Genomic DNA, 23,293 nt, shown 5'->3' with positions numbered 1-23,293 from the left:
ACTTCCCATTAGCTTTTTTAACTAATACAACATTAGAGAGCCACTCGGGATGCAGAATTTCTCATATATATTCGGCTTTTAAAAGTTTGTTAACTTCCTCAACAATTACATAACTCCTCTCCTTATTTACAGGTCTTCTTTTTTACTTTACAGGTCGGAATGATGGGTCTATGTTGAGGCGATGCACCATAATCTTTGGGTCGAGGCCTGACATGTCCTCGTGAGACCATGCGAAGACGTCCGAGTTGGACCTGAGGAAGTTGATCAGCTTCTCCCTGTCAGTGGCCCCCAGCTTGGTTCCTATGCTTACTTGTTTTTCAAGGCTAAGTAAGGGAACAAGCTCGAGCTCCTCTGTTGGTGGGGAGAACTGCCTTTTGCTTTCTCTAGGCAGGTCGGCCTCGGACTCTCGCAGCTCGTCTTGATTGGTTTGTTTTTCCAGGGTATATACAGACGATCCTTTAAGCGCGGATGCATAACACTCCCTTGAAGTCTTTTGCTCACCTCGGACCGTGCCCACTCCATTTGGGGTTGAATACTTCAGGACTTGATGTAGTGTGGAGGGGACGGCCCGAAATGAGTGGATGATGGGTCTCCCGAAGATGGCGTTGTAGGCCGACCTGCCATCGATCACCACGAACTCGGCCATCTGCGTTATTTGTGTTGCATCTTGTCCGATCATGACCGGCAAGTCAATACACCCCTCTGGGGAGACCGATTCTCCAGAGAACCCAACCAAGGGTGTTGGACTTTTCTTCAACTGAGACCTAGTCCATCCCAAGGCCAGATATGTCGGAAGGGACAAGATGTTGGCAGACGCGCCTCCATCTACTAATACCCTTCTGACCAGGACATGATCAATAAGAGGGGCGATCACCAGTGCATCATTATGGGGTAGGTGGACCCCCTCCAGATCGGCATCGCCGAAGGTAATTGAGCAAGTCGGTTTCTGCTCCCTGATGACGCATACTTCGAGCCTGGCTTCGCGAGCTAGCTCTTTCCTTTTATTTCCAGACTGGCCCCTACTCGGGCCCCCGAAAATAGTGTTGATGACCGCAGGTCCGTCATCTCGACGAGGCGGCGTCCTTGAACACTTCCTCTCTTCTTTCTTTTCTACCGACTTGGACCTCGGTTTTCCAACGAATTTTTTGAAGTAGCCATCTTGAATAAGGTCTTCAATTTGGCGCTTCAATTCCCAGCAATTTGATGTATTATGGCTGTGATCGGGATGAAAACGACAATATTTATCTTTATTGCATTTTTCTGGGTCTCCTCGGAGCTTCTCAGGTCGCTTGAGGAGCTTTTCCATCCCACTTTCCTCGATGTTTGTAAGTATCTCAGAGATGGGGATGGTGGTTGGAGTATAACGCTCGTATGGTCGGCTTCGATTGTGGCCGATCTTCGACCTACGATACTCGGTTCAGCTGCCGGAAGAGGACGATCCCTTGTCCTTAGATTTAGAATCAACCTTCCTCTTCTCTTGGTTTAGCTTCTTCTGGTCGATCTGCTTCTCAGGTCGGCCAGTCTTGGTTCGAAGGAACTCTTGCCCATCAATAACCTTCTTCACCTTTTGCAGGACCTCGGCAAAAGTGGCTGGGGCTTCTTCTCCGAGCTTCACAGTGAGGGTCTCGTCGGCCAAGCCGGTGAGGAAGTAGCACATGGCCGAATCATCGGAGCAGTGCGCGACCTTCAGCTACTCCTCCTGGAACCTTGTGACATATTCTCTCAGCGTCTCACCTTCCTTCTGTCTGATGGTGGCGAGGTGAGTCGCTGTCTTTCTGTCGTAATGCCGAGAAAAGAACTGGCTAATAAATTCTTTTCTTAGCTGAGAGTAGGTCGAGATCGACCTAGCCGGCAGTCTTCGGTACCACAAGCGCGCGCTGCCGGTGAGCGCGATCTGGAAGGCGCTGCACTTGATTGCATCTGTTGCCGCTTGAAAGTCCATGAGGCCCTCGAAGACCTCCACATAGTCTTTTGGGTCCTTAGACCGATCATAAAGCTTCATGGTGGGAGTCTTGAACTTTGGAGGGATTGGAACCTCTAAAATGTCCGAGGTGAATGGCGATTCTCCCAGGTCGCCATCGTCAAACGAGCACTCTTTCTTTTCGCACTTGGCCTTGAGCGCCTCGACCTGTTCGTCGAACCTGTGTTTCATCAGGTCGAACTCTTCCCTGGTGATCACAGCTTCTGGTGTTAGAGGCTTATACTTTGATTGAGCCTTGAAGTCAGAGTTGGAGAACTCTCGGGAGTAGGACGGAGAGTCTTCCGACTCTCGCGATGCTCTCTTTTCTTATCAGTAAAGTGCTTTATAAGATCGTTGTCCCGCAAGCTATAATCCACCCCCTCATTGTTGGGAATGGGCTCGCGGTCGCCAGGGTGGAGAGATGGAACCTGGCCTTCCTTCTCTCTGTGTACGCCTGAGACTCTAGAGGGAGACGTTGTTCGGTTAGCCCGCTTCGGCGTACATTTCTTCCATTGTGCGCAATCGATGGCGCATATCATCCAACTCGCGTTGGAGAGTAGCTAGAGCCTAAGGGTCTGCCGTCGGGTCAGCCCTTCGGGAGGCCTTTCTTGAGGTCCCACCTCGACCTCGGTTGGCTTTTGAAGGTTTCGGGTGAGCAGGGAGTAACTCCTGGTTCGCATGGCGGGCAGATCTCCGTGGCAGATCTCCCTCTTGTCCTGCTCGAACGTGGTCCTCGACTATTCTAGCGTCAAGGTCTCGCTGAGGGTCGTTATCAGCGTTCAAACCCCTCTGTTCCGTCGTATTAGCAGAGTTTGCTGGCTGCACCATCTTTGCGTATGTTTCTTAGATCGAAATGACTTAAAATGACTTTCCCACAGACGATGCCAAATGTTTATGCAAAGATCAGCACAACGATATTTCTTGAACCAAACTCGAACCCAGTCTCTGGTCTCGACCTGAACACTAGAGTGGACTTGCACAAGAGGGTAAAACACTCTGACGCTCAAGTCAGTATAGGTCGGACTCCGTATTTAGTTCGAGGTGAGATTCGATACCTGAGCATGAAATGAATCCCTCTATTTATAGGTGGCGGATCCGACAGTACTCACGACCGACGGTTATATGTCTTTTCTCATGTCGAACCTGTCGAGTTCCGAGCAGATCGAGCCCCAACCAGGTCGAACCTTGGTGTCTATACTTAGCCTTTTATAATGGTCGAACCCAGTCTCCTTGGCAGGGCCGAGGTGGACCTGGGCACCAATAAGTGTCCTTCACGCATCCTGGGTATGTTTACCCCAAACATCCTTGATGATGATCCAAATGACCAAGAATAGAAATTAGGTTAAGTCTTAATTTTTTTCTAATAATTTTGAGGTTTGTTTTATTGTAATCAATGAAATTTCAAGACATGTAATTTCAATTTTAACTATGTATTTTTTTTTTATGAATTTTGATGTTTGTATTTATGAAGTATATTTAATCGAAAATTAAAAAATTTAGATAAGTTATGAAGTTTGAGTTTTGATTTTATTATAAAAATTTATTAATTATTAAGTTAATAAAGAGATGAAAGACATATGTTAATATAAAAGAATAAAATATTTTTTAAAAAAGTAGTCATCAAAATTTTGAACATTTATTAATATAAAGTAATAAACTCTTAACCTAAAATACTCACAAAATAATATAAATATATAAAACAATTAATTCAAAAGAAAAAAAACGTAGTGATGTCCATTCAACGAAAACCGGCAACGTATGTATTCCTCTAAGATGAGATACGAGTGAAGTTGTTTAATACGAATATCGTAATTATGGTGTTTAATAAAAATTAGGATGAGATGTGAAGGGAAGTAAAAACAAAATAATTAAAAAAAAAAAAACCGGATGCATCTCTTACGCCTTCCGTCGTTCTGTTACACCATCTATAACGTCGTCCGATGGAGCACTGAATGCATCGCTTAGAGACGCATTTGTATAAAACTTATCAAATGCGTCTTTTCAATAGACGCAATACCCTAAAAACCCAAATATTTCAACCCTCATCCGTTTTTTCTCAATTAAGTTCGAAAAGTTCTTCAGTTTTTCAAAAAACCCCTTTTATGATTGTTGTTTGTACTAGAGACATTTCTCAATGGCGCATGTCAGAAAAATAAATAAATAAATGCATGTTCGAAAATATTTTTCGTTATTCTCTTTTTTTTTTTTTTTAATAAATAAAAACAGAATGCCTTTCATGTTCTTACTTCTTGTTCTATCTTTTTTATTTAGAAAAACAAAATTATGTTTAGTCCTTTGTTTATAGTTTCTTGTTCTCTAAATATTAAATGAAAGAGTAAGTTTTATATGAAAATTAACTTTTTTAAATTGAATATTCACATTTTTATTTTATATTTATGTTTGATATTCATTTTATAAGTCAATATAATGAAATAATACTTTTATTTATACTAGTTAGTATCACGTGCATTGCACGTGATGATAAACATTTTAATATAATATTTTTAACAATTTAACATATAGAATAACAACTCAACAGAATTTTTAAATGCACTAATATTTTGTTTCAAATAAAATATATTTAATATAATATTTCTACCAATCTAACTTATAGAATAACAACTCAACGTAACTTTTAAATGGTACTAATATTTTGTTTAAAAATAAAATATATTATTCGTTGTCAATTTTTCTTTTTTAAGAAAACAACAATAAACTTTTTGTGTGTTTTCTTAAATTATTTATTCATTCTTTTATTTTTTGTATATTATGTAATAAGGAAGAATGAACCAAAATTAAAGAATTAAAATTTGAGAGAGAAACTGAATACTATATATGTCATGAAATCGTTGAAAAAATGTGGAATAAAGAATCACATGACAAAAAAAAAATAAAATAAGAACAACAACAATCAAAAAGTCATATTAAGATAAATAAGAAAACTAATACTAAAATATAACATGAATATATTTTAAAACCTGAAAAGAACTTTAACTAAATATTGAATTAAACTTGAAAATAACATTAATTAAATATTAAAACACGAAGGTATCATGAATATATAACTTAAAAGTAATCCACATAAAAAAATTAAAATAATCTAAAAGAAATATAAGTTGAAGATAATACGAATACATGATTTTGTTACTCTACCTCTTAATCAATTAAATATGTTTCTGGAATCTCAAATATTTTTTTGAGATGGTTCAGTTTTCACTCACAAAAATAAGAAAAATCTTCATTAATATTTTGGAAATGAGTTTTAGGTCATAAAAGAAAAAGATATAATCTTTCATTTTATAGATTATTTGCTATGACACCTATACGTGGATACATGCATCACTTCATCAAATAGTAATTTTCATTGGATTAACTTCTCTCAACACACCTTTTCACTCGAACAGTTACAACTCTTTTGGATTAAACTCCTTGTTTCATCGAATGGTTACAACTTTTTAGATTTGTTATCTCAACAGACACTTTAACTCGAACAGTCGTGTCTCTCGTAAAAATTTGAAGGAAAAAATATGTATATATTCAAAAGTTGGGGGCAAAATGGGGAGGCAAAGATTCTACTCCATAGTCCCATTTAGATATAGTATAGATAATGATTGATGAATTCAAAATGTTTAAATTGGTTTTTATTATCTTATCTTTGTATCTTGCAAAAATTGAAACGTAGGTAAATTAAAAAAAAAAACTATTGAACTAGTTAGTTTGAATATATAATATTAACATCGTAGCTCCTAGAGTAATATAACGCATTATCATAATCTAGGGGAAACCCTCACAAAAATATTTAGTTTCCATATCTAAGGGAAACTCGAACAAATTCCGGCAATTAGAATAATTACTTGAGTGCAAGAACAAATTGAATTGTCATAGAATTTACGAATAATAGCAGTGGCTTTTCAAAAACATCACATTATTATTTAGCATAAATTGTCATTGAACATATATCTATTAATCATAAATAGTATAGTTATGTTGTTCATTCACACTTTCTATCACAAGTTGTGGCTTTTCCAAAATGATTAGCTACAAAAATATAATTGTTATCGCCTTTGCATGTCTATGAATACAAAAAAATAAGTTCCCTTGTCATATACACTTACTTATCTAAACTTGTACACAAAATTCACAATAGCCTAAACTATCCAAAAGTGAGCATCGTTCGAGCTTAATTTCTTCAATGTTTTTGGGTAAATTGAGAAATGTCGTTGATTCTCTTATTTGAATTTCCCCTTTGAGTTTCCTCTCAGTTGCCTTGTTGATTGTTGATGTGGTGTTGATTGAAAGTGATGTTGAAATTTTTGATGGAAAATTGCAAGTATTTCCCTGTCCCATATAATGTCACATATAAAAAACAACATACTAGAAGTAGCAAATCAATTTTAGAAAGTACTAGTGTTTTACATAAGCTAAAAACTGTAGGAAAAAAAACGTAGCAAATCAGTTTGAGAAACTCTTAGTTTTTTACGTGAACGTACCTAAACATAAAAAAACACATCTTGAAATGTTCCTATTTCTCATACAATACACATAATAGGTAATAGATATAGACGCTACAATTCAGCCACAAAACCTACCCAAAATTGTAGTACTTAAAGGGCAAAGTTCATTATACTAAGTTCAAAATGAAGGAAGGGGAGTGGTTAAGATACAATAACTAACTATTACCTCCCTAACAACAATCTTGCAATAAACACCTACCCAAAGTAGTACCGAGTAGTCTGCCATTTGTGACTCTTTAGCTTGGAATTCTTCTTTCACTTGGTTCATAATCAATTGTGAATCACCTAGAATAAGGAGATTGGTGACACCAATATATATGATCATTCTCAATCTGCTAGTAGAGTTTCATATTCGGCCTCGTTGCTGGAAGCATGAAAACTGAATCGGAAAGCGTACTCAAATCGCTCTCCATCGGGAGAGATGAGTAAGAGACCTGCTTCACAACCTCTGATGTTCAAGGATACATCCATATAGAGTTTCCATAATGGCTTCTCTTCGAGATATAGAATGCGTTGAGGCTAGATGTTATGGACTCGGTGTTTTAGGCCTTTTGGCATTAGTGTTAGTTCGGTTATAGAATTTGCCATAGTCTGACCTTTCATTGTTGTTCCCAATTTGCAGTAGATAACGTACCTGATGACTCTCCAAAAGAGGGTTATTTTATTAGTTAATTGGGTTAATTTGTGCTTTAATGCCATGATTTTTGTGTAAATAGCATGCTAAAGTGAGGAATTGAGTGAAAAAGTTAATTAGCATGTTAAATCCTCATGTTGATGAATTTACGCAAGTTCCTGCTTATTTCCCACTATTTTTGGTTTAATCGTACAAAATCTGGAGTTGTTGCTAAAGTGCAGTTGAAATAGAGGAGAATTACTTGAGCTTTTTATGCCAGAGCATGCCGTGCTGGAGCACTGTTATGCGGCCACAATTCTGAGTAGTGCAATAACTTTCATTCACTCGAATTTTAACCGCATCCAACTTGTGTGTTGCCCTGAAAGTAAGGCCTGATATAAAAGTTTCATGTGACCCAACCAAAAAGACAGATCCCAAGGAAGGAATTATTCTCGAATGTGCTGAAATACAGGTAGAGCTACCCCATTTCGGAAAGAAGCTGACAAAAGGAAGATGGAGAGCCGTTAGTTTTTACTGAGCTGGAGGTTTTCAGTGACTTTTTAGAGCTTTCTTACCAAATGGGTTGCTTCTCTCCTTTATCCATTGTATTTTCTTTATTCTCCATGAACTAAACCTCCATTTTGGTGGGGGATTCCTTTGCTGTAACTTGTGAACTGATCTTGTAGCATGTTTTTGTTGCTGTTAAATAGAGTTGATTGAATATTTCCATCTCACAGATCTTGTTGGCCACCATTATCAGTTTGTTTGCATCTTGTATGACTCAGAAGAGTGTACAGGAGGTTGTTTGGTTCTATTTGTGGTTAGTCTACTTTTTTCTAGTAGGATTGTGGATGCTTAGGAATACGGTTCGCCTAACTATGCTTATAACCTATTTTTAATGCTTGATTATTTAGCAACAGTAGTTGTAAATAATCATTTATGGGTGTCTCGAAAGGGAACCATGTTGGTTTCAGCATCTACGATTTCATGCTAGAGCGTCTCATTATCTGTGAGCGAGTAAAGGGATATAGCTATCTCCCCTGTTCCCATCTCATTATGTGTTTCTCATTTCTGTTCGTTTTGCTAAAGCATTTCTTTGCCCCAGCATCTTTGATTTACAGTATTTTCTCTTTTGGAGTGTCTTTCTGTGTTTTTATATTGTTTTACTTAGTTTTAGCTATACAACATTGATTATATTTTATTTGCATTTTTTGTATTTTTAAGCGCACACTTAGAGTTTTATACTCAGTCCCTGTGGACTTCGACCTTTTTCATACTACAATTGGCGAGAATAATGTACACTTGCACTTTCCTTCACATTGGTTGTGGATACATAACAATACTCACTAAGTTCTACTACCAATTTCATTAGTCGACCTAAGGTCTCAGGTTTTTTTAGGATCTGCCTCAAATGGAATTTAGTTAAAACAGTTACCTTATATGATTGAAGGTAGGGACGTAGCCTTCGAGCCAACGTGATCAATGTTAGTGCCAATTTCTCGATTTGTGGGCATTTGGTCTCTACATCTTCCATGGCCTTGCTCATGTAGTAAATGGGAGATTGATGGTCGTTCTCTTCCTTCACTAATGTTGAACTTACGTCAGTTTCGAAAACAACAAGGTAAAGGTAGAGTTCGTCACTAAGGACAAGATTTGAGAGGAATGTTGTTAAACTGAGGTACTTCTTTAAGTTGTTTGAAGGCAAGTTTGCACTCTTCTGTCCATTCAAAATTTTCCTTCTTTCTCAAGATTTTGAAGAATGGGAGACATTTACAACTTACAAACTTGTTGAGTGCAGTTATTTTTTCGTTGAGGTTGTAGTTGCTTTAAGTTTTTAGCTGAATCCATATCTAACACAACTTGAATTTTATCAGGATTTGCTTTGATTCCTCATTGATGCACGATGAATCTAAGAAACTCTCATGAGGTGACCCGAAATGCACACTTGTTTGGATTTAGATTCATTTTGTATTTTCTTAAAACTTTGAATGCTTCGGCTAAATCTGTCTCATGTTGATTAGTTTGTTAACTCTTTACCAGCATGTCGTCTATGTACATCCATATTTCAACTGATCAGTGCATCAGACATTCTATTCATCAGACATTATTTAGCCCAAATGACATCACAGTTTAGCAGTAGAAAGCTTCACTTGTAATGAAATAAGTTTTTTCCTGGTTGTGCAAATACATTTTAATTTGATTTATATCCAGAATAATCATCCATGAAACTCAACATCTCATGTCCAGCATTGCATTTGCCGGTGGATCTATTCTTGGCAAAGGAAAAATTTTCTTTGGACAGACTTTGTTTAGATCCGTAAAGTCAATGCACATCCTCTACTTACCATTGACTTTCTTTACTAATACTACGTTGGACAACCATTAAGGATAATGAACTTTTCGAATAAACTTTGTTTTTAATAATTTTTCTACCTACTCGGCTACAATTTTATTCCTTGCTTGGTTGAAGGTGCGACGTTTCTGCCTTAATGTTTTAAAGTCTCAATCACATTAAGTCAATTCACCATGATTTCTTGATCGATCCCTGGCATGTCTTCGTGTGACCATGCAAATATATCAATGTTTGCTTCTAAGAAAATTTACGAGACCCATTCTCAACCTCCAGCTTTGTTTCGATGTTGACTCGTCACTCTTTGGATGTAAGTGGGATTGATTCCAAATCTTCAGCGAGGCTTCCTCTCCTTGAGGTAAGTGACTCCATTCCACAAAGGCTCAGGTTGGCCTTTTCTCCGTCGTCGATCGAGTTGTCATCCGCTAGAGACACCGAACTGGTTGCACAATTTGTCCCTATGACATGACATGCTCTCATCCCACTGGTGGTTAAGTTGTCATCCACTCGAGATACCGAGCCAATGACATGACATGTTCTCATCCCATGAGTGGCTGTAGAACGCACCTACAAAGATCTTATCGCTCACCTTCTGAGATCTAATTAGGGTCTAACATACTACTTCTCTGGACTATGTTGCTTGAACTATCTTTCTCTTAGTTAAGAAGATCTTTTTTTGAATTACTTTCCCACAAATAGCGCTAATTGTTGATGCAGGAATTTGGTCTTTTTGGGATTTATCAAATTTGCGCCAATCTTCAACAATAAAAGGGGATTTGACAAACCTTCAAAATATAAGGGTTACACACTGGTGTAGTGCTAGCAACACACACTCTGATGCTAAGTCAAAATCGGAGTTTAATGTGAAGCGTAGCAATAGGTAGTGTTTCTGTCGTGTACCTTGATTGTGAGGTTTCTCTCTTTATTTATAGAGGTAAAAACTCTATGATTGATATGATATCTTATCTTCTCAAATAGATTGGGCTTTCGAGATAGCAAAATTGTGGGTCACATGGTACATGAGAATGAGAGTCAGCCCATCATTGGGCTTATTGGCGAAGCACAAAAATCAGGCACGTGCACTAGCTGATCGACCACAAGACCTGGTCAACTGGGACCTAGTTTGGCCCTAGGCTTGGTCATGCCCTGGACTTAGTCATGCCTTTGGCCTGGTTGAGCCCTAGACATGTGATGCTTTTCACCTGTCGAGTCTAGCTTCATCTTCCCATAACAATATATATTCAAGTTCAATACATATTTCCAACAGCATATATACCTCTCAACTGCCAACCAGACATCTTCATTTTGTGCATGTGTTGGAAGATTTAAACTCACCTTGATTGAAATATAACAAAGCATTCAAAAAGTAAGAAACATACCTATAAGGTCTTGAAATTGAAAATATACACAGATTGTCTGGAAGAAGATGATGAAGAAACTAGTACAGAAGAACCTGGAACGAGAATTTTGTCTTCATTTAGAATAGAAGCAGCTGACTAGGTGACGACGCAGTTGTATCATACATCTTGGCTTCTAAGGGTGGGTTTGAACAAGCGAATTCCGTAGTATAGAACTTATATTTTTGTTCGATTCACTAGAATAGATTAAGAGGCTTTGAGAACGGTTCAAGATTCACAACTCATCGGGAAATGCATAGCATGGAACCGAAATGGAGCGGAGGAGTTGAGATGGGCAACCAAAACCTATTACAAGGAAAAGAGAATGGTGTAGACATTTGGTTTGGAAGATGGCGTCAAAAGCAGGCGACGGAGAAATCTATATTGAGGGGGTTAAATCTTAGGCCATTTTTTTAGTACAACAAAAATCTGGCCTATTTTTAATATTATTTTAAAAAACCAATAATTTAATTTACTTGAGGTTTTTAAATGTGAGGTTTAGATGGGGACATATTTTTAGGAGTTACTTAAAAATTTTGCGATTTTCTGTAAAATTATAGAAACACCTCCTCCCACCCAAATAAAAATCTATAAATCAATAATAAAATGTATCACAGTTCAACTAAGTTAATGCATATATTTCTGATCAAAATGTTTAGGTTCAAATCTCTACATGTGAACATGAGTATAGCTTAACAGTTAAGACATATAACACTCTTTCTCTATTCTTTTTTTCTTTTAAGATGTGATTAGAAAGAAGTTAGATATAATTTAGGTGTTGTGCAAAATGGGCCAATAACCACTTCTTCTTTATCAAACATATCAATCATTAATATAAATAATCCACCAAACAATATTAATACTAAATCAAGGTAGATAAGGGAAGAGAAGATGACACCAATATTTATAGTGGTTCGACCAATGTGGTCTACATCTACTGTGCAAGGTGAGAGCAAAACTTCTATTAGCTTCAATATCCAAGAACAATAACAAATTGAACGAGGGAGAATAACAAACTCAAGCTCTAAGCAGAACAACCCATGAAGAAGATGAAGACAATGGACAAAATACAAGAAGAAAGAAACAAACTCTTCTGTAGATTTTTCCACCCTCGACTGCTGCAGTCAAAAAGAGTGTAACATCTGTCTCTTTTTTTCTCAATCTCACGGTAAGAAGAATTGTTTCAAATTAGGGTTGCAAACCATGTAAGAAGGTAGTCACATAATTGGATTTAAACAAGAACTAATGGCCAACCCAACTTCTTTAATTTAATAACCCATGAGTTATGCTTGAGTCAGAGCACAACATTAGGTTTCAATAGTACTGATTGTATTTTGAAATTGGCAAGTTTTTAAAAACCAATAAGAAAGATACTAAAAAATTCAAAACTTAAAAGAGTAAAATTATTATTTACCAAAATATGACCCTTAATAATTTTCAAATAACTATTTCATTCGTGTTAAAAATAAAATTACAAAGCCTAATGTATAACTCTTTTAAAATTTTTGAATAAATCTCTAAATTATCGTATTTGTGTTGTCCTCAAGATGCAAAGAGCCTTGGAGAGTGTTTTGTGTTAAAAATTGGAGTGGTAAAAACTTTCCTATAAACAAATTGCTACATATGTTATTGCATCAGCTAATACAAACTTGCGATCCTACAACATTTGGTGCCGGAAACACATAAAAATTACTTAATTCTTAAGGTAGGTGTCCGTCATAGAGTTTGAATTTATTCTCTCTCGATTAACCCTGTTCCTTTGGACCAATAGACTACTCAACTCATGATGGTTAAAACTGCTATACAATTATATGAATATTACAACAATTTAACAAGTGCTACAAACAAACCACTGTAATAAATATAAATTACTACAGTTGGTTACATGTCGTTAGAAATCCTTGCAATATAATTTGTCTAAATTCTAGCGATAAATCGTAACAACAGATGTTAAACCGTTAGAGAATTTCCAATCCCAAAAAATTTAGTATGCTTGTAAATTTGTCCTAGTGTTTTACATTCCTCAAGCAAACATTTTATTTTACTCAGATATATATGTATAAAATCATAAACCATTCCTTTGTTTCCAGAAAATTAATGTTTTTACATTTTTACTCCAACCCTTTTTCGAAAACATCACATAAAATTCTCAGCCTTTTTTTTCTTTTACTTTTGTACAGCATGAGTAGTGGAAGGATTGTCCCATTGAATCAGCTCTATGCATGCCTTCCCAATCTCCTCCATCTCCCTCATCAACCCTCTCAAGCAGAATCCCAAAGCACTCACCTCCACGATCCCTTCCCTCTCTTCACCTCTTTCCGCCCACCGCTGCACAATTGAACCAACCAAATCCTCAATCTTACGTGGCTCTCCCATCTCCACATCCTCCAAATCTTCAATCTCCACTCTCACAGATTTCAACGAACATTCCACCGAACACCTCGCCATTTCCTTAAACTCCTCGAGCCCGTCTCCAATGTTGCTGTCGCGAAGCATTCTGACTGCGTGAGCGGCGAACTCGAGGAAATCGACAATACGCGACAAGGACGTGAACAGCTTCTTATAGCAGCTGACGTGGAATGGCCTGAACCAGAAGTTGGGCTCGACGTCAGCCTCGTCGATGAACTTCTTCAGCTCACCAACTTCCGTTCCCAAGGCCCTACGAGCGGCATCCAAGTGAGCGGCTTCGGTGAGCGCGTCGATGCAGTTGTGTAGCGCGCGTAAAGTGGTAGCGAGCTGAAGTTTGGCCATTTTTGAAGCTCTGGTGGGCTGCAGAAGGATGTCCACCGCGATGGAGGAGGACACTCCGATGATCGTCTCGACGATTCGGGCGAAAGCAAGCTCTCGCGGCGAGCCATAGTTTGTTCGGCCAAGGATTATCACGGCGGCGATGACGGCGGAGACGCCACCAGCCGGGCCGTACATCCGGCTGCGCTGCAGAAAGCTGGCGAAGACGAACCAAGGGAGAAGGCAGAGAAGCCTTCCGAGTAAATATTTTTCAAGAACAACAAAACACAACACTCCGTACACAGATCCCACCACTGTCCCTTGGAGCTTGAGGTTGGCAACTTTGAACGTGGCCTCTCTGCCGGAGCCGATGCTGACGGCGACCCCAAGGCTGGCCCAGAATCCATTTTCTTTGCTGTAAATTAGCCCCAGAAACGCCGCAATCCCCAGCGCAATTGCAGATTTGAGCGCTGGCAATGGCGTTACTTGTGGTGCCCAGCTGGTCCAAATCGAGCTTTTTGATTGCTTTGGCTCTGGTTTGTTGGGTGGTTGGGGTTTGTTGTTGCTGTTGTGGCAGAGGAGATTCATGCAGAATATGAAGAAAAGAGGGGGTAGATCATGCTGGGGATTTGTGGGCATCGTGTGAATCAAATCGACGGTGTTCATTGCGTCGTCGTCGTCTGGGTTTGACTCGGGGAAAGTATGCGAATCGGACGGCGGATGGGCGTTGGCTTGCTTTAGAGATTGACGGATGTGATTTTCCGAGGCGTTTAGAGCATGCTTAAGCGGTTCATTTTGCAGTGTTTCGATTGGATAGGAAGGAATGTTGGATAAAGCTAATTCCATTCCTCTTAACGGCGTTTCTAATTCTTGCAATCTCACGCATCCTGCCCGCCACTTTTTTAACGGAACCCACTCCCATTGCATGCTTGGCTGTCCATGCAAAAACAAAAATTATGTTTATTTCTAAATTTTGTCCCTATGCTTTTCTCGCAACAATTAAATGTTTGACAATTTTAAAAAAATATATTATGCACAAGAAATTGTTTTTTGAAAAAATAATGAACTGTAATTTTTCAATGGTGGTTCGCGTAAGAATTGGTTATTGTTTGCGAGGATTTAAATATTTTTTCAATTATATGTTAATATTTTTATGAATTAAGTTTTTGCTTGAATAAGATAATTATGACTTGGTATTTGCTCTTCAGATTCAATATTGGTTTGAGGATGAGCTTGGATATATGCCTTTTTTATGTTTGATTTTGTATTTTGTAGATTTCTATTGGTTGTAATATTTATTGGGTAGTTTGGGGCAATTTTGGAATTTAATTTTGGGGAGGTATTAACTTTATCTCAAGATCAAGTTTAGTGTTGAAGCAGTTGACAAATTTGACTAAACATAAGAGTTTTGGATGACTTTTTTAGAAGAAAAATTGTGGATTTTAGCCCACTCAAAGGATTTTTCCTTTTTCTTTTTTCAAAATTTTAACCAAAAGTGATTTTTTAATTTTTAAAAATACTAACATGTACCTAAATTGCTTCTTTTTAATTAGTGCAAAAATCTTCTAAAACTATATAAAAAAAACAATTATGAAATAAAAAAGGGTTTAAAAAAAGTTTTTACTAATAATAGAATATACCCACCTCTGTAATTCCTGGCATCGCCGGAAATTTAATCTAAATGGTATAAAATAAATATTTACTTATAAAAATATCATTACTTTTTGGTTTTTTTAGAAAATGTCACAAAAAGTGAATTTTAATTGATCTCATGTGATGCTATAAGTTTGTAATTTATGTCCATTTTATAAAATTATAAACTTAATATTTGGGCTAATTTTGGAATTATCATGTACCCAAATTTTATTTAGAAATTAAAAAATATTTGTGTATATTTAACCGAAATCATATAAGTGGTTTTTGCTGATGTAAGGTCCAAAAAGAAAAAGGTTGGTACGGAAATAGATATTTTCAATTTTGGGATGCACGATTTTGTCTTAGAGATTGGATTCTTATTTCTTACACAAAATCATCCATTACTAGATAATTAAAAATATATTGGTCAATATATTCTAAGCTAATAATTAAGTCAAATAATACTAACTAATACATTTTTTTTATATTGTGTGTTAAATTATATTATTAAATAATACTATTTAAATTATTTTATTTAAATTAGGACATGGTTTAAATTATATTATTTCAATTAGATTTCTTGTCTGAATCATGATTTGAAATAATATTAATATAAATATATAGGTTACTAAGTTTGTTTTCAAGGACGAACAATATAGCGAAATTTTAATTGTCTATGTATTCTCTCTATTTTCTCTACTCCTTGTTTGATAGTTATTGACTAACAGTAATTTTTTAAAGCCTAAAATAATTTTTTTAATTATTATTTTTTCACATTTTAATATTTGGTTTAAATATTATCACTGTACATCTACTTTGGATTTAGTTCATTTTAGCCCCTATAATACGAAAGTACCAAGACTAAAACGAGCCGAAGTTGTATATAGAGTGATCTAAATGGATGTTTTAAAAGTATATAATGACTAATATGAACCACAATCGAAATTATAGATATCGAAATGAAATTTGAATCTAATATTATTTAAATTTCCATAAAAATAAAGTTTGTATTGCTTACTTGGTATTGTCTTATGTGGCGCAGGAGTTTGGTTGCTGAAGTAGACAATAGTAAAGCCTTAGATATGGACCCTGCAGCCACTGCGTCATTGTCACTAAGCAGTGCCTTCAACAACAGCCCTAACCGCTCTCCCACGTTCTCCACCACTTCCTTCCTCTTCTCTTTCACCTTCACACCATACAATATAATAATTTGCTTTTAATATATGGTTTAGATTTTTTCTAAATAAAATATTTTAAGTAATCATAACGATGGTGAATGCATAATTAGCGTTACATTGATAAGCTATATACGTACAACATATAGTAAATATATATGTACTAAAGTTGTTCAATTTCGATTAATTAAGATACCTATTTTCGATTAAAGGATTGTGAGTTCAAATTTTCGTCTCTGCATATTGTACTAAAAAAATTGTTCATTAAATCAATTCTTATAGAGGTGTAATAGTAATTATATTTGTCAGCATGAATATAGTTAGTGGTAATTGGCATCTACTTTTTCCCTTCACATGTTCAAACCTTCATACTTCTCATTTGTTGTACTAAAAAAAATTATACCCACTTTTTTTGTTCGGAAAAAATTATTTTTAATATTCTCGTAAAGTTTAAAAATTATAATGAAATAATTAAAAACGTAAATAATAATATTCTGATCAAAATTAAAAAAGGAGGATTTTACATATATTGTCCTTCAACCTAGATACATAAGTGTAATTTCTGAATTAGAATATTAATTTTGGTCTTTAAAATTTACCCCTTTTATCTTGTTTGGAATTTGAAGAGTTTTCAATATGAATGCTGAAAATGTTATAGCAAAATGTTATTTCTTTTGAAAGTATAGTTTTCTTTCTCTAATTATTGACCATAACCAAGTGATATATAATATATCATTTTTATTGTATGAACTATTCAATAATAATATAATAATAATAATAATAATAATAATTATTATTATTATTATTATAGCTGTTCATCAACAATAATAAAATAATAAATTATGTCAGTTTAATTAGTAAAATTTAGTAAAAATATATTATTCAAACTGTACGGACAGAATGAATGACAAAAGTAAATTTTAAAGATGAAAATATATTTTAACCGTGTAATTTGTTAAAGTAAGGGGAAAAAATGACAGTTCTCTGTAGTCTAACCGTCTAACTTTGACTGATTGGATAATCACGTTTAAGAAAGATATGGGAACGTATAAAGTCGTTAGCAGAAGATTACTATAAATAGTTGTACTAAAAACAGAATACTATAAATAGAACAATACGCTTTTATTTATTTTTTTTACAGTGAATTTTTTTACAAATATGAAAAAGAAAGGTAGAATTCATTTATTATTATTAATTTTTTTTTTCAAAACTATCTCAGGGCAAAGAAATAAGTCATAGTCCATGAGAATTTTAAGTAGGAAAATACTTCGTTTCTAGTTTTGTTGGTGAAGACCAAAGAAAAATTGCACTTCTTTTTTAGTTATCCGACATTTAATAATAATATCAATTAAACAAGTCAAAATTCCTTGCGGCCTAAAAAAAGAGTGATATCAATTACTGCAATTTAGAATTACCTCGAGAAAGGCAAGGCGAGGGAAGGGAAGAAGTGTGGCGCAGACACTGGCGGCGGCGCCCATGGCGGTGGTAGCGGCGACGTGTAGTGGGTGCATGAGCGGCTCGGTGCTGGCGCCGCCGATGAAACCGACGACGTAAATGATCACAATCTGACCCAAAGCAATCCGTTTGGCGAGCAGATGGGTGGAGCTCGGAAGCAGCACCACGAGCGAGGCCAGCGCCACCGTCAGCGCGATGGTCTCGTACGAGAACTTGGTGGGTCCGATGAACCAAAACACCACCATCGCCGGACACACCGTCTGCAGCGTGGCGTACAGAGCCAGCCAGCAGCCGCGCACGGCGTCGCCGACGGTGGCGTTGGTCACTATGAGGATGGCCGTGACGTAGGAGAATGCCGGGAAGGTGACTTGGCGGCGGAGGGCGGCCGGGCCGTACAAGGTGGCGAAGGCGACCACGGCGCAGGCCACCGCCGTCCGGCAGCCGGAGGCCAGGCACGTGACCCACACCGCTCGGGATGCCATTGGTGTAATTTAATTTTGAGGGTTCGAATATTGCAGGGTTTAGAGAGGTTTAAGTAGAGAAGGAATAATGAATGATTTGGAAATTTTGTGGGTTTCTCAGTGGAACCCATGTGGCCCTACATTTTCTTCCTAGTTTTTAAATAACATATTGCATTTGCAGGCCATTAATTTAACACGCATGCATTTCCCTCTTTCTAGTATCTACCCATCTTATTATAAATTTATGTACTTGTTTATGTACTTTTATTCCAATATCAACACTATTTTCCTGAAAACCGAAGGAACCCCATTATTATGATATTCTTCGTTTTGGACATAACTTTTTCGATTTTTTTTTTGTTTCCCCAAAAGACTTTTTACCGGTGAAGATAATTATTTTCTCTTATATATATCATAGATCACTCCATTCTCTAGTTAATGTAGGGTTCTATTTGCACTTTTTTACGAACCTAACAATTTTTAGTACTATGAGAGTGCATCTACTCTACGTTGGAAACAATCATTCCAACAATGAAAGGAGTATCCATACTAACTGTAGTATCAGAAATTTTCTCCATTATTTAGGAGCTTAGGAGCTTATTGGTAGGAGGAAAAAATACAAGGGAGATGTTTTTTCTATATTTTAAAGAAAAAAAGAGTTGTGAAATTTGTAGTGGCGGTGGACATAAAAATAAATGCCACATAAATACTATTTTTCTTATATTTCGTGTGCTTGCACCCAAGTGAAAGAGGTCGTAAGCAAAAACATCAATAAATAAATTGCTCTCTCTCTTTTCCCCAATCTATTTATATAAATATTTATCAATCCTTTACCTAACTAAATAATTAAAAAACTGATCTTATGGAATTGATTTTGATTAGGACAAGGAATACTTTATTTGGACCATGTTGAATTCGTTTTTGATGTGAGGTTTTTATTTATATAGATAATGGTTTTAGTTTGTTTTGTGGGCGGGGTGTCCCTTGGGTAAATGAGTGGTTATATACCTCTTTTCTCTATTCCTTGCAAAATGTGAATGAGAATCCTAAAATCTTGATCCCTAAAAATTTATATTTTACTGGTTACCTTTAAATATTTGATAATTAAAAAATAAATAAATATAAAAATAAGTAATTTTTCTTTTAAATAATGAATTGTAAATTTTTCAATAGCGATAAATATCCATAAAGATTCATCATCACTCAAAACCGAAACTTAAGTATCTTTCAATATAAATTACTACACCACATAAATCATACACAAATTGAGGTAAACTATTTTTAGGGTATATTTGGGAGTGATATTAGCAGATGACCCAAAATCACTTTTGTCATTATCAAAGTTACTTTTCTTTCCATCGATCATGTTTGACAAATTAGAAAAGATTTTAGTAAAGTTTAAATCACTTGATTTTTAAAGTATCACTTGGACGGTGATTTTGGAAAATCAAATCTACTCAAATCTTTTTTTTTTTTCAAAATTACTTATTTTACCATCACTCTTAAATAAATCTTTAAACTCAATTTTTTGATTTGTCAAATATGATTAATGAGAAGATGAGTGATTTTTACGGTAACAAAAGTGATTTTCGTCATTCCAAAATTACTCCCAATCATGCATTTAATTACTATGTAAAGACAAAAGTTCTTTTACGAAGAAAAAACGGTTTATTTGTATTTGAGTATGAACGGGAGAAGAACATAACATACCCCTAAAATTGAGAGATGGTTTGAAAAAAAAGCCAAAACATTTGGTAGTGTGTTTAAAGAAAGTCAATGATAAATATTTTAGCCAATGTTAGAGTTATTTTGTAATTTGGTCCCAAATCTTTCAAAAATTGTAATCATTTTTAACTTATTCATTCTTTTTCCAAGCTAATATTTATTATTACTAGGGAAAAAACTTATAAAATTATAGTGATGTTAGGTAAAAATATATCTTATCAACCCAAACATAATTTTAAAATTATAATGACATTAAGTAAAAATATATCTTGTCAACCTAAGCATAGTTCAGCTAGTTATGACATATATCTCGGATCAAAAAATTGTAAATTTGAATTCACACAATTTACATGTTATGCTAAAATATAAGAAGAGTAAAATATATATCTTATTAAACTGTTTTTTTTTTTTTTTTTTGTTAAACTACATGTAGATTATAGGAACAAAAATTTGAACCTTCGATTTTTTGGTCGTGGATATATACATGCTTTAATAAATTATGTTATGCTCATTTTATTAATTGAGTTAAAAAAATGTATAAATGAATATAACATCCCTACGAAGTCAAAATTTCAAATTCTCACATCCCAAACCTATTGTACTCGAAAAAAAGTTAATTTTTTTTTTTGAGTTAAGTATATGATTTGATACGTTGTAAACTTAGTTTAAAATTGCTTGGTATTAAAATGTTGGGTATATAACTAGGGTGACAACCTTATTAAAGCTACTAATTTTAAATTAATATAGTTAGGCCAAATTTAAAGTATAGATAAATGAAAGACCCCAATTAGAAGTCCTATTTTTCACATATAATATATTTACTATAGTGACATATTATACTAGAATAGAATGGCATTCTATTTTTTCTAGTTTTATTTTATTTTATTTTTCAAAATAAAACTCAAACGTCAATCCTCTCACGGCCTTACAATTCTCTAAGTTTAGTGCAGAAAACATTCTATTTTTTCTAGTTTTATTTTATTTTATTTTTCATAAACAAAATTAATCAAATTGAATTTGAAATTTAGTAATATTATCTATTGAAAAGAGTTTATTAACGAACTTAGATTGTCAAAATTTAATACATAACTTTACATCTTCAAAAGTATTATTAAAAATAAATGTGAGATGATATATTGATATTCTATATTAAAGCCGCTATACTAAGATTTACCAAAAGTCTCGTGTCATCTCAAACCATATCCCAGTATATATCTTTATTCTTTAGACATTGAGTGATTATAACGGCTTCAAATATGTGCTTTCATGTTAAAAATACTTTAATTCCATTGGACACTTTACTTCCCTATAATCACTTTTTTGATAACTATATTAACTCATTTTCTTTTAACTAATTAAATTTCTCTACTAACCTATAATATTTTCGTACCAACTTCTCACTGCATTCTAATCTCAATTTTCTTTTCTTTGAGATAACATTCTAATCTCATCTTAGAATGATGTATATCTAATAAAATATTGCACCGGAGATGAGTACAAGTAAGAAAATAATTTATTTTATTCACATTATTTAAATAATATTTTTATAAGTTATAAAAATTCAAAGTATAAATCCTAACAACCAAGCCTATCTTTTACATTTTAACTATTTATCATGTGTACCTCTAGATAAAGATAAAGCTCATAGTTGCAATCCTATGTCATATAATATGGTATATAATGGTATTAAAAAAATCTCACCTATAAATGAAACCTTCATGCAGTTTTTGTTGATTTTTATTATTTATTTATTTATTATTATTATTATTTTACCCAACAAATATGAATTGAAGATTCGAACTCATTACCTCTTAATAAGAAACATGTGTCTAGTTTCAATTTAATTCTTCCATCACATTTGCCATTTGCTAGTATGATAAGGTTATTAAGGACTCGTTTGGTAACGTTTATGTTTCTAGTTTCTTGTTCTCATTTCTCAACCAAACATGTTTGGTAATCAATATTGTTTCTTGTTTCTAAAATATGAGAAATGTTACAAAAAAGGATCAATTTTTGAAAATTACAAAAGGTAGTTTCGTTTTTGCTATTTTTGGGACAAGTGTAGATGTTCTCGGATTCATCTTAAAACCAATTGACAATTAGAGGAGAAGCCCATGTCGATTATAAATCTATGTAAGATCCCATCTTTTATCAATGTGGGATCCTTAACATTTATCTAATTTAGTCCCAAGCATATTTTTTCAAACTACTTTATTTTTCTCTATGCTTGATTCTCTCTAGTTTAGTCTCTCTTAGGCACGATTTCTATTACTAAAGTGTTTTCAATCCCTATCATATTTTATCTCAATATATATATATATATACACACACACTCCATACTCTATTTTCAATTTTACAATGTACATACTTTCTTTTATTATTAATTTTTTAAAAAGATCACTTCATTATGTACGTGAGAAACATAAAACAAAAAGGAACCTACTTTCTTTTATATAACATAAATAGTTTACCCTCCCTTTTCAATTCTCTCTCAAATTAAATAAAATTCTAAAGACCAATATTCTCTCACATATACACGTCTTTCATTTTTACAATATCATAGAAAAAGAAAATCATTGATTTCAGGTAGAATTACAATTGTACGCATGCGTCAGAATGATAGAACTCCCCATATTTATATATACTTTGATATCGTAACTTTTGTACGAAAGCTCACATTACTGTGCATTCTACCTTTAATCCAAAAATCCTTGTACCAATGGAAATATTGTTATTACTTTTATATGCACTAGGGATCTTCCTGGCTAACTTTTAAGTTATTGGAGAAACTCGATATTTCAACCAACAAAGTACCCTCCATTTCATGTTATATTACAAGGAACCCAAATCTTCATCTTTAATAATGATATATTAAACAATCCTAACCAAACTTTAACTACAACATAAAATGATTAGTCTAACATTATTAATTAATCATTTGCATATATTATTATGGATTACTGGAATGTAACACATCTTCATCAAGTGGGTAATATACTATATTATTTCATATACAACATCATCTTATATAATCAGTGAAAAAAGGTACAAGTTTTTAATCCTAGGGAGATCCTTCTCTTCTAATTTGATTGGATTTGGCATGAAGTAAAATAAAAAATTAAAGGGAGAGGTCAATTGAATTAGTAGCTTTCATTGAACTTTTTTCTTGGATTTTGTAGTTATTAATTTTGAAATGGAAAAATAATAAATAATTAAAATCTCTTCCACCATGGGGCTGGTGGATTAAAATATGGTAATATGTACACTGTAAATTCCATTAC

The 23,293-nt window shown here is 34.6% G+C and overlaps 1 protein-coding gene across 1 annotated transcript; it reads right to left on the bottom strand.

Moving 5' to 3' along the window:
• Positions 1-12,888: 12,888 nt before the first annotated feature.
• Positions 12,889-18,352, bottom strand: LOC111024503 (uncharacterized). Its single transcript, XM_022302205.2, has 3 exons — positions 17,787-18,352; positions 16,215-16,382; positions 12,889-14,494 (listed from the first exon to the last, which is right to left on the bottom strand). Exons 1-3 carry the CDS (start codon positions 18,306-18,308, stop codon positions 13,001-13,003), a joined length of 2,184 nt encoding a protein of 727 aa, XP_022157897.2. The 5' UTR covers positions 18,309-18,352; the 3' UTR covers positions 12,889-13,000.
• Between the last annotated feature and the right edge of the window lie 4,941 nt (positions 18,353-23,293).

This window comes from Momordica charantia, assembly GCF_013281855.1.
Source record: "Momordica charantia cultivar OHB3-1 chromosome 3 unlocalized genomic scaffold, Mcharantia_2.0 BLBB01000003.1, whole genome shotgun sequence".
NCBI lineage: Eukaryota > Viridiplantae > Streptophyta > Magnoliopsida > Cucurbitales > Cucurbitaceae > Momordica > Momordica charantia.
The sequence above is the reverse complement of the archived record's forward strand: the minus strand, read 5'-3'. Positions and strand labels throughout refer to the sequence as shown.